The sequence below is a fragment of the Ambystoma mexicanum genome, chromosome 9 (assembly GCF_040938575.1).
Source record: "Ambystoma mexicanum isolate Mex_15411 chromosome 9, UKY_AmexF1_1, whole genome shotgun sequence".
NCBI lineage: Eukaryota > Metazoa > Chordata > Amphibia > Caudata > Ambystomatidae > Ambystoma > Ambystoma mexicanum.
Genome location: NC_090931.1, coordinates 658,205,115 through 658,217,843, shown reverse-complemented (window position 1 = coordinate 658,217,843; position 12,729 = coordinate 658,205,115). Strand labels below are relative to the sequence as shown.

General features: G+C 47.2%; 1 protein-coding gene across 2 annotated transcripts in view; it reads right to left on the bottom strand.

The window, feature by feature from the left end:
* The window catches only part of LOC138488459 (14-3-3 protein epsilon), a 322,040-nt gene that overhangs the window by 150,042 nt on the left and 159,269 nt on the right, over positions 1-12,729 (bottom strand). For both annotated transcript variants that reach the window (XM_069615433.1, XM_069615434.1), the window contains exon 3: positions 4,519-4,625. In XM_069615433.1, coding sequence (XP_069471534.1) covers positions 4,519-4,625 — 107 coding nt within the window. The remainder of the gene's footprint in view (positions 1-4,518; positions 4,626-12,729) is intronic.

The following is a 12,729-nucleotide window of genomic DNA, read 5'->3' as shown; positions in this document are numbered from 1 at the left end:
TCGATTACACTAGCCATCAATCAGGTGAAATTCAAATTTTTTTTGACTAAATGATGTACACTGTGTACGAGGGTATCTATGTAAGCCATGTGTGGGAGGAAAGCATATGATTTCAAATAAGATGGACTTTAGTGAATATTCTATTCAAGGGATGTATACAAGATCGGGAAATAGGAGGAGGCACGTGGATTACAAAGTGTTTTGGGCTAGTGTCTTCATAACTTTTTATCTAAAGCGCCATATGCTGTATGTTGGATTTACATTGAACATGTTTTTACAACCCATCTCCTATAAGCCCAGAAGAAAACGAAGTATGAAAATAGACAACAAATGAAACCAGAGATGCTGCTTGCCAAACAGATTTCATCCATGGAGCAATTATTTGAGGTGCTACGTAGTCCAGCCAATAAGCAGAATCGAGATGCTTATGCCCAATGGCCAGAAAATGAATTGAATGTGACTGGCGAAGCAAGCAAAGTGTTTTTGGACCATTGCTACAATGTGAGAACTAGACAAGATGAAGAAAACACTGAATATAAGGAATATGCTTTTGAAGTACTCAGGGACCACTTCACACAATCTACACCCACAAAAAAAGGGGCCACCTAAGAAGCGACATTGATGGTTTCTCCAATTTGTGTTCAAATAACACAAGCTGAAATAACAGACTGAAGCCTCAACACAATTGACAGAGGAACTAGCCAAAGATCTCGACTTCAGTGTGTCCTGTTCAGCCGATCTGTCGTCCACAGTTGAATCACAAACCACATTCATGCAGGACGATAGTCGAATAAAGGAGCCCAAATACATTGCATTTGACAGCTGCCTGGTAGAGATTATACTGATGCTGAAATGTGTCCATCCAGCGAGGGGGACGGGGGGGGGGGGGTCGCAGGATGGAGTAGGCGGGAAGCCATTGATAAATGTGACTCATGTATCACAAGGCACTAACCTGAAAACATAAGCCACCTGTGATCTGCCCCCATGCTAAATTTTCATGGTCTGCTCAAACGATGCTGGGCAAAGTGCCAGCTGGAAATCTGTGTGCAGCAGCTTTACTTTCCAGTGGCTCTACGTTTAGTAAGTTGTCCAGTTTGTAAATTTGTGGGACTCCAGTTACTTTCTAAAGCGCAGTACTACAAATATCCACGAGAACATTTGTTCCCTGCTATTAGTGAAGTTTGGAAATTGAACAAATTTCAATTGAAAGGACATTCTCCAACAAACAGTTCAGGCTGATTGGCGATGGACAGTGCAATAGCCTCAGATTTTCAGCAAAGTACTGCACATACCACTTTCATGACATGATGGGTTTGGTGGTCGTGCAGGTGTCCGAATGTAAATCCTCAGTGGCCATTGAGAAACGTTTCATCAAATCCCTGGAAGATCTCCAATCAGGGGGAATGCAAATAGAGCTCATAGCCACCGAAAGACATGTTTCAATAGCCAAGACCATGAGAGAGCAATTTCCAAATAGTCGCCATCAATTTGATTGGTGGCACGTTGCCAAATCAAAAAAAAAAAAAAGCTGCTGGAAAAAAAAAGGTTCTGAAAATATTTTACAGTGGTCCCAGTCTTTCAGCAACCATCTTTGGTGGAGCTCCACAATGTGGTGGGTCTGTGGACATTCTACTTGAAAAATGGTACTCAGTAATGCACCACTGCTCCAACGTTCACTCTTGGACAGAAAACCTAAATTTTCAATGTGGACATGGACCTTTATCGGAGGAGCAGGAATGCAAGAAATGGTTGGTTCCATCTTCACCTCTACACAAAGCTCTTGAGAAGATCTTGTTTGATAAAACTATCAAGAGACCTGAAGGGACTCGCAGAATTCTGTCATACGGGATATTTGGAGGCGTTCCACAATATGTGCCTAAAGTACAGGCCCAAGAGATTGCATTTCGGCATAGACGGGATGCAATATAGGACATTACTAGCGGCCTTGGCGCATAACGAGACTGTATGGAGAGAACAATCGAGGACTGCAGGAAACTTTGGGATGCTTCATTACACAATGGCCTTTAGGGAAAAAAAGCAAAAATGGGTGGTCGATGTACCAGGAAACAGAATTCGATTTTGTGAAATCTCATTTTGACTGTTGGACATGCATACTCATGGAATCGCTCACGATTTTGTTCCAAGGACACATACATTGCCACCAAACATTGCGAACGTGCCCTGTCCACCGAAAGCAGACCTTGTGGAACAGTTCACTTCCCATTTATATAAAGTATCCACATAAAGCGTACATTTGTCTTTTAAAATGTATCCCCTTTGTCCATTTTTTTTTTAATTAGTGCCTTTTGAGGATGCGATAAGAGTTTAACGCTGTGCTTTCACAGTTCCCGCTTTCGTCAAGCTCTTTTGGATCCTTCACTGATCAGGGAGTGTCAGATGGATATCAGCATGAAAGCAACTTTGGGGTTCTGAAGTTGCCTTACCAAACATGTCCAAATAGCTGAATAAATATGCGCCCCACAAAGGAATGAGACCTAGGCTAGATAAGTGGCATGCAAGAACTACTGACTTTGAGCAAAACAGCACATCAAAGAGGGTGGTTGGTGAGGAATAATTGCATTCTGACCTATATTTTTATGGAGGCATGTGTTAGGGGTCGTTGCTATCAGATGCCTTATCACAGGGGCCGATCTTTGATTTTTGGCCCTCCCAGTCTTACGATTTCAAACGCAGTTGGGGTAGGTGTCAGCGTTACCAAAATATATGACCAATACTGAGTAGGTATATGGGAGCTGAAGTTGAGGTGGTGCGGGGTTAGGGTCTGGGGCCAGATGCGGTCAAAGGGAACAGGGGTCATGGGTTCAGGGGACAGCGGCCTGGCAGGAGGGGGTGCAGCAGGGCTTGCTACGACATTCTCGTATGAGCACATTTTGCCAGGGCTTGAGACTCGCTACTTCTGAGAAAACTTTAACATGATTTGCAGTGTGAACAGGAGACGGGCTGAGCCGACAGGTGTTGTGGGCTGGCTGTGCGAGTCGCTGGGAGAGTGCGAAGTTCTCCAGAGCGATATTATAAATAATGATTTGGAAGTAAACCGTTTTCATTAAAAAAAAAGTAAGTCACTAGAAATTTCTCTCGGCATTGGTGGATGGCAGCAAACAATTCATTTGTTTTTCAAAAATATTTCAAATGCCACTGTGGTCTGAAAAGCTATTCACTCCCATTGGGAGTGAAGATCAGCTCCATTGAATAACACTTGCATCGTGCACAGTATAAGGTTAGATTGTTTTTCGTCCTTGGAAGGCAGGATTCCGAATGGAATGAAGGGAGGGAGGTGTGTAATACCGGCAAATATGATAAGGTTCACCATTCCAAAACTGGACAAAGGAACATGTAATTTCATTTTATGAAAATCTGTTGATCTGGACGGACACTGCGTTACGTCGAGAGAATGGAAATGCCGGATGTTTCACTGTAGGCGATTTCATAGACTAACGAGTCAAGGTTTCATTTTCTAACCATTATTGCTGGCTTACATTGTAATTGGTTGTTTGTGGCATATTTCCACACGCAAAAACAACCTGCGTGTACTTGTCTTTGTCCCGGGAACATGGGCAGTCCAGCATCAAAATGCATTTAGTCCACATCTGGGTTGCCCAAGGTTCCACCAACGCCAAATTCCATGCTAATATTTTGTTAAAATGCCATCTGTGTGTTCTTCAAATATTAGTGTCAGCTTGTGCATCCCATTGTGAGCTGAACATACTTCATAGCACTAACCTCTAAAGCAAATTGTAGACTACTTATCGAAATGTTTTCTGTTTCCATTGTTTCACGTTTGTGTTAATTAGTTTTCACACGATGCTCAATGGGTAAATTATAAATAACGGCTAATGAGCATTTCTATTATGTTTTCCACACAGCTACATCCTGCCTTTCTGCGAATGTCATCGATTCCAGATACCAATTGATGGCTTCTTTAGCCAGCAGCTGCAGATACACTTAAATGGCTGGAAAACTGACGCTGTTTTGGGACGATCGCCCAGGTCCGATATGCCCTTTCGCGGTACCAGCGATAAGGAGCAACCTAACATCGTTTACCGTGGCACAGCGCCAAGATCAGATGCCGGCTTGTGTACCAGATAGGTGACATGATCTGGCCAAATGGTAATGTTTGAACATAAGTGCTATAAGGCTGTACAGTAGTGGTACTGCGTGTTATTCCCAGAAAGGTAAAGCTTGGCAGGTTCACAGGAACAGGTCCAGAGGAGCCATTAGTCACAACTGAAGAAAAAGGATTAGATCGGATACGCTATTCTAATAGTACTGTGGATTACTGGTTCAAGCATGGTAGCAGCCCAAAAATTGAATGTTTCTAATCCTGTTCTGAGGTACAATAAATAATTCAAACATTTAAGACCAAATACAGTATGCAAACTATGTTAAGTGATACAAAATGCAAGGCTACACGCCGAATAGAACAGTAAAATGTGTAATCGAATAACATTAATTGTAAAAATTAATTTGAGGTATAATAATGATTTAAATGTCACTTACATTTTGTAATAGAAAACCTTTGACTCGCCAGTGTTCGCAGATGGGATGAGATGCTTGTCCAGTACACCCAGAATGTCTTTACAGATATCCCTCAACTCTCCCTCAACCTAGAAAATAATGCATACTTTAGTATGAAGGCAAAGAAAGTCATTTGTCAAACAAATTGTATTCCCCACCCTTCACCCCCTAGACAGACACTTGCAAAGCCGAAGGTTTTGGCTTGTGTGTAGATATGCATTAGACAGGCCCTTCCATAATGTTACTACATGGCCAGAGCTGGAAAATGGTGCAAGTACCTAAGCATATGTTACTAGTGCTTGGTAAATGCTGAAATGCTATTCACAAGCCAAATCTGTTGGCTTTGCCACTGCTTGCTTTAAAGGGACTATGCAAGGAAAAGACTAGTACCAAACAGGCTGAGGCACACTCGTTATTACCCCAGTTGCCGATTTACAGCTGCAAATAAGCCATAACTCCAAAGACTGCTTAGAACCAACACCAGCAGGCCCTGTAGGAGTTTGAGCTAACTCTAACCTATCAAGCAATAATATCAGATCCTAGGATGTGTTTGGGGAAGGGAATAATCAGGTTACTCACCGTAGTGACCACCTTACTCCACAGTCCCCTTTCCTCCATACTTCTGGGACATTCCTCCGTCCTATATAGGATCAAATTTTTCAAAAATGTGTCCATCCTCTTTTCACGCGGGGTACCGCCTTTAACCAATAACAGAGGAACCTTATTAGAGGGGATGGCGGACGTATGGAGGAAAGGGGACTATGGACTAGGAGTAAGGTGGTCACTACAGTGAGTAACCTTATTATACTACTAAGTCCTGTCCCGGTTCCTCCATACTTATGGGAGATTCCCCAAGCACTCCTCACAGGAATTACGGGTGGATTGAAAACTTACTGAAAAAGGTTTTTAAGCACAGCCTGGCCAAACTGAGCACCGGACCTAGAGCTCAGATCCAAACAGTAGTGTTTACAAAAGGCCGATGGAGAGGACCAGGTAGCATCGGTCGCGATGGTCTCCCAGGGGACATTTTTGAAAGGCAACAGCAGCTGCCTTTCCCCGTACCAGATGTGCACGAACCCCTTTTGGAAGTTGAAGACCTTGAACAGCGCAAGACTCCATAATACAGGCAGCGATCCATCTGGAAATAGTCGCTTTGGATGCCCATTTACCCTGCGGATTACCGAAGGTCACCAAGAGATAAGAACGCCTACATTCAGATGTTCTGTCTAGAATTAACTTAAGATCTCTAACGTCCAGGCAATGCAAAACCCTCTCAGTCTCTGAAGCTGGGTTTGGAAAGAAGACAGGCAAAGAGATTGACTGATTCAGATGAAAATCAGACTACTTTTGGAAGCAATGAAGGATTTGCCCTCAGGACAACCGTATCTTTCTGAAAAACCAGAAAGGGATGCTCCACCCACAAGGCCTGGAGCTCACTCACACATCTTGCCGAAGTCACAGCAACCAAGAAGGACACTTTCCACAAAAAGGTGATTAAGGTCTACAGTAGCCATTGGCTCAAAGGGCTTATGGCACAAGGCCGTAAGGACCACGTTCAGATCACACGTCGGATGTGGTTTGATAACAGGAGGGTAAAAATCCATGAGATCCGCAAAGTGCCTTTTAACCACCGGGTTTGACAAAGAAAAAGCATTGATCTGTGGATAGGTATGCAGCAACAGCCGAAAGATAAAAGTCCTGCATGTCAAGACATGGATGCCCGACTGCCAGATGAGAGACAAAGGACAGCACGTGTCGATTGTAGCCCCCCCCCTGGGGGTCCAGCTGTCTGGCTAAGCACCAGTGGCAGCACTGAAGCCATTTGCTCCTGTATTGAGATCTCGTTTAGGGCTTCCTGACCGCCCGAATAATAGGCATGTTATCAGCGGACAAGTTGAGGTGTTCTAAAGATCTGAACTCTGGCACCATGCCAAGCTGAACAATTGTGGGGAGGGGTGCCACAGCTGCCGATCTCTCTGGTGAAGCAGGTTGGGAACCAGCGGAAACCTGATCGGTGCACACACCGACAGATGCTGAAGCTCTGAAAACCAAAACCTGGCCGGCCACCCCAGAGCTATGAGCAGAAGAGAACAATTCACTGTGCTCCTCAGCTTGCACAGCGTCCGATGAATCAGAGGCGGGAAGGCACAGGCTCTCATATTGAGCCAGGGAATTTCGAGGGCATCCCCCAGAGAGGAGGCTCCCAGCCCGTTCCTGGAGGCATACAGGGGAAGTTTCCTATTTGACGCCGTTGCAAAGAGGTCCACTTCTGGAGTGCCAACACCGTAGGATTTGCAAGAGGACCTCAGAGTTCAGTTCCCACTCGTAGCAGACTATTGTATGTCGGCCGAGGGCATCCGCAGTACCATTCAGCTGACCCAGGATGTGCACTGCCACCAGCCAGGTGCCATGCTGAACCGCCCATTCCCATATCTGAATGGCAAGATCCACAAGAGGGGACTTGGTACCCCCTTGCTTGTTGATATAAAACTTGGACACCATATTGTCCATGCAGATCCAAATTACTTTGTTGACAATGACAGGCTGGAACGCTTTGAGCGCCAAGAGCTCCAAGTTATTTATATGAAGGAGCTTGTCCTGGGGTGACCAGAGATCTGAAACCTGAAGGAGGTCCAACGTTGCACCCCATTCCCAGCAGGGAAGAGTCCGTCCTGATCGTCCCTAGCGGGCCGGGATCCTGAAATGTCGCGCCCACCGACAGATTGCTGAGAGACGACCACCACACAAGGTCCGCTCATGAAAAATGGAACAGGAATCATTTTGGAGTCTCGGTCCACTGCTTGGCACCAAGAACTCCGAAGAGCCATCTGTGTTAGTCTCATCTTGAGAAGAGGAAGAGCCAGCACATGAGGCCATGAGGCCCAGAAGCCTCTGGAACCACCAGGCCGACATGCTCTCCAACTGCGCAAACGGCCAACACGTGGCCAACAGATCTGCCATTCTGTCCCCAATCAGATACTCTCTTGCAGTCGATCCTTCCACCGAAAACCCAGGAAAATCAGGTACTGAGAGACCGTCATGGAGGATTTCTGCCAGTTCACCGACAGCCCAAGATGGAACAGGAGCTGGAGGAGAGACTGAAGATTGCTCCAGGCTGAGGACAAGGACTGCGCAGCAGCCAATCGTCCAAATACGGATACACATGGATACCCTGAAGCCAAAGAGGAGCTGTGATAACCAACATCTTCGTAAAGACACGCTGTGCTGATGCCAAACGAGAGCACTCGGAACTGGAAATGCTCCTCCCCCACGGAAAAATGTAGGTTTTTTCGGATGCGGACTCCAAATCGGAATATGCATATAAGCATCCTGAAGGTCCACCACGCTGAGCCAATCGCCCTTCTGTAAAGAGGACTTTATCTGACAGGGCGTGATCATCTTGATTTTCACTTGGGGTAGCGAGAGATTGAACTGGGAAAGGTCTAGGATGGTGCGCAGGCCAGCCTGGTTGGGTTTGGGCACCATAAAGGGCCGGGAGTAGAAGCCCTCCCCTCGCTCCCCTAGGGGAACAGGTTCCACCGCTCTGAGATCCAGCAACTTCTGTATCTCTGCTCTGAGGGAGGGCGACCCCAACTGCTGGAAGGTAGGATTGATGGGTGGGGTAGGGGAAGGGGGCAAGGGGAACCCCGCCGAGCGACAAGACCCATCGGACCTCGTAATGGCCTGCCACGCCTCCCAGTGAGAGACAATGCACCTCCCACCGGAGCACAGAGAAGAACTAGTTACTCTTACCTTGTAACGTTCTTTCGATGGGATGTTCCTCCGACGTATTCCTTATCTTAGATATAAATCCTTCAGCTTTGCTGGCCTCGGAAAATTTTTTTTTTTTTTTTTCGCCAGAGGGCGCTGCGCGTCGATGATCGCCGAGTCGATGACCCTCGACGGCCTCCGTGCCGACGTCGACGTCATCCTGCCTATAAAGGCCGCGCGCAGCGTCCGTTGCTCAGTTCCGTTTTGTAGTCCCCAGTAATGTTTTTGGATTAGACTAATCACCTTGAAGGAGCATAGGCTGCAAACCCACAGGAAGTCATACTGCGGGGATGGATGGGAGGGTCGATAAGGAATACGTCGGAGGAACATCCCATCGAAAGAACGTTACAAGGTAAGAGTAACTAGTTCTTCGAAGGGATTGTGTCCTCCGACGTATTCCTTATCTTAGATAGACTCCCATAGCAGTGGTATTGTGACTGGAGGCGGGAGTAATAAAAGTTATGTTACCCTTCCAGAATGGACAGAGTGTAACACAGCCTTGCCGAATCTAGTTTCTTGACTAGAGGAGGAATCCAGGCTATAGAATTTGGTAAATGTATGTGCGGACGACCATGTGGCAGCCGCACATATATCTCGAATTGGCACCCCTCTTTGAAGGGCTGAGGATGTTGCGATACCCCTGGTAGAATGAGCCCTTAGATTTTGAGGAGGCTCCTTTCCTGCCAATTTGTAGCACTCCAGAATGGCTAAAATAATCCATCTGGAGATGGTTTGTTTTGTTATTGGAAGGCCCAACTTATGTCCTGCATAACCTACAAAGAGTTGGTCTGCTTGTCTGATCTTAGCCAATCTGCTGATATAGAAGCTCAAGGCTCGCTTAGGGTCCAGCCTGTGCAGTCTCTCTTCCTCCTTCCCCGGATGAGGAGGAGGGTAGAAAGAAGGTAATATAATCTTCTGAGTGATGTGAAACTCCGAGACTACCTTCGGGAGGAAGTTAGGCTTCACCTGAAGAACAACTTTGTCCTTGTAAAAGATTGTATGTGGAGGTTTACACGATAAGGCTTGCAACTCGCTAACCCTTCTAGCAGATGTCAATGCTATTAGCAAAACAGTTTTGAGGGTGAGAAGCTTCAATGAACAAGAGTGTAGTGGTTCAAAAGGGGCACCCTTTAGGAAGTTTAAAATTAGGTTTAAATCCCATAAGGGAACTTGAAAAGGTTTCGGGGGATAAACATTAGTTAATCCTTTTAGGTATTGTATTACCAATGGAATTTTGAAGTATGAAGGCTCCTCTGCAGTGCGCTTAAAGATTGATAGCGCTGCGAGATAGCCCTTAATTGTGCCAACCTGTAGGCCTGAATTAGCCAGGTAAAGTAAGAATGACAACACCATAGGTGTACCACAAGAAAAGGGTTCAATATTCTTTTCTCTGCACCAGCTGCAAAATTTGTTCCAACGGCAGCGGTATAGAGTTTTAGTTGCCGGCCTTCTGGCCGAAAGCAACACCTCCATAACATCATCCGGAAGGTCCCAATCCTTGTACCTCAACCTTTCAGACACCAAGCGTGAAGGTTGAGGGTCTTGATGGCTGGATGGAGAACCTGACCTTCCTTCTGCGAGAGAAGATCCTCTCTGTATGGCAGACGAATTGGAGGGCAGATGGACATGTCTAGAAGGTCCGGGTACCACGTTCTCCTGGCCCAATCCGGGGCAATTAGGATCATGGTCTTCCGAAACCTTCTCAACCTCCTGATCATTTGAGGAATGACAGGGACCGGAGGGAACGCGTACAGAAGTGGGAACTCCCAGTCCACTACGAACGCATCTCCTAGAGCTCCTCTCGGGGGAAATTCCCTTGAGCAAAATCTGTCGCACTTCCTGTTGATACTGGTGGCGAACAGATCCACTTGAGGGGTTCCCCAAAGGGCGAAGATCTCTTGAAGGACTTCCTGAGCTATCTCCCACTCGTGAGAGACTGTGCTCTGCCTGCTCAGAGCGTCCGCTGTCAAGTTCTTCTCTCCGGCTAGGTGAATTGCCGATAGAGAGATTCCTTCCTGAATTGCCCAAAACCAGAGCTGCATCGCCTCTCTGCACAGTGGTAGTGAGCCTACGCCTCCTCTTTTGTTGAGGTAGTGCATGGCCACTGTATTGTCCGTCATTATTAGGACGTTTCTTCCCCGTACAGACGGCAGAAAAGCCTTCAGCGCTAGTCTGATGGCTCTCAGCTCCAACAGGTTGATATGTAGTCTGGACTCCGATGGAGACCAACGACCGCTGATGGTTAAGTCGTTGGCGTGAGCTCCCCACCCCGTGAGTGAGGCATCCGTGACTACTGTTATCTCCGGCCATGGTTGCCAAAACATTTCTCCTTTCAGGATGTTCTCCCGACAGGCCCACCACTGAAGGTCTCGGGCTACTTTGACCGGGATCCGAAGGAGATCTGTCATCCTTCCTGAGAACTGTGACCACTGAGTTCTCAGTGCCCACTGGAGGGATCTCATTCTCAGGCGAGCCTCCGGCACGAGGAATATGCAGGATGCCATGAGGCCTAGCAACCTCAGAAAGTCGTAGGCTGGGAGATATTGGGCATTCTGAAATCTGATGACCATCTGCAGAATATCTCGAGCCCTCACCTCTGGTGGCAAGGCTTTTCCCAGGGAAGTGTCCAGGACTGCTCCAATGAATTGGAGTCTCTGTGATGGTATCATCTGTGACTTCTTTAAATTGAGGGAGAAGCCCAGCTTGTGAAGGAAGTGGCAAACATAATCTAGTTGTCTCTGAGCCTGTTCCGAAGATACAGCTCTGATCAACCAATCGTCTAGGTAAGGGTAGACATGAATCCCTTCCCTCCTTAGACTTGCAGCCACAACCGACATTAGCTTGGTAAAGACCCTCGGGGCGGAGGTTAGCCCAAATGGCAGAACTCGAAATTGATAATGAGAGCTGCCAATTGCGAACCTCAGGTATCTCCTGTGCCTGGGATGGATCGGCACATGGAAATAAGCGTCCTGGAGGTCTAGAGATACCAACCAGTCCTGAAGCTGGAGGGCCTGAAGGATCTGAGAGAGAGTCACCATCTTGAACTTGTCCTTTCGGAGGAATTTGTTCAATTCCCGTAAGTCTAAGATGGGTCTCAGTCCTCCGTCCTTCTTCGGTATTATGAAGTAGGGGGAGTACCAACCCTTGTTCCTTTCCGCTACAGGTACCAGTTCTATGGCACCTTTCTCTAGCAGGTCTAAAACCTCCTGCAAGAGGAGCGGATCTGGAAGCTTCAAAGGGTTGTTCCCCGGTGGATGACTCTGAGGGATATGTAGGAAGGGCAGGCAGTAACCTTGGGCCACTGTCTCCAGAGCCCAAGCATCTGACGTAATAGCCTGCCATTCCGTCAGATGGTGAGTTAACCTGCCCCCTACTGGTGTTCTGTGAGGGGAGACCTCAGAGTGGTTTTGAAGCGGCTGATGCAGTTGCCGAAGGTAAAGTGGCTCCTGCTCCTGCGGGTGCGGCTTTCTTTCCCCTACCCCGTCCACCACGGGTAAATCTTCCTTGGCCTCTTTGAGCCGGTCGTCCCCTGCCCCTTCCATATGAGGAATAGTAACGAAAGGACCGTCCTCTCCACGATGATCCCGAAGGACGAAAGGTATTCTGACGGATAGCAGCTCCCAATGACTTGGCTGCTGCCTTGGACGTTTGCAGTTTCTCCAAACTGTCATCCGCCTTCTTTCCAAAGAGGGTAGAACCGTCAAAGGGCATATTCAAAAGCCTGGTCTGCACGTCAGAGGCAAAACCAGACTTCCTCAACCACGCATGCCTGCGGATTGTGGTACTTGCCGCCATGGCCCTGCTGATACTGTCAGCAGAATCTAGGCCAGTTTGTAGGGTCTCGCACATCGCATCTTTACCATCCCTGATGATGTTTAAAAATGCGTCCCTTTCCTCTCCTTCTTGGAGGCAGTCAGCCGCTGATGAAGCGCACTCCCAAAGGGTGTGGCTGAACCTAGCGAGCGTACAGGTCGCGTTAATAGACTTTAACGCCATGCTACAGGCAGAAAAAACCTTCTTAGCCATGGCATCATACTTTTTGTCATCCCTATCCTGCGGAGCAGTGGGGTATGCAGATGTGCTGCCTGATGAGGTTGCAGCCTGTACAACCAAGCTCTCAGGAGTAGGGTGTTTTGACAAATATTCAGGGTCAGAACTAGCCACCCTGTATTTTGTTGACAGTTTTTTATTTACTGCCGGGATAATTTCTGGCGTTTCCCAGTTTGTCAAAATCCTTCTCTGTAGAGCAGAGTGAAATGGAACCACAGGATCCTCCTGTGGGCCCTTGTCCAGTATGTCAGTGAGGTCATCCTGCTGAAAGGCAGGAGAAGGTGCAGACCAACCCATAAATTCTATGATTCTAGACATCAGAGCTCTATATGGAGTCTCCGCATGTTCTCCTGGGTCTGGTTTGATAAATTC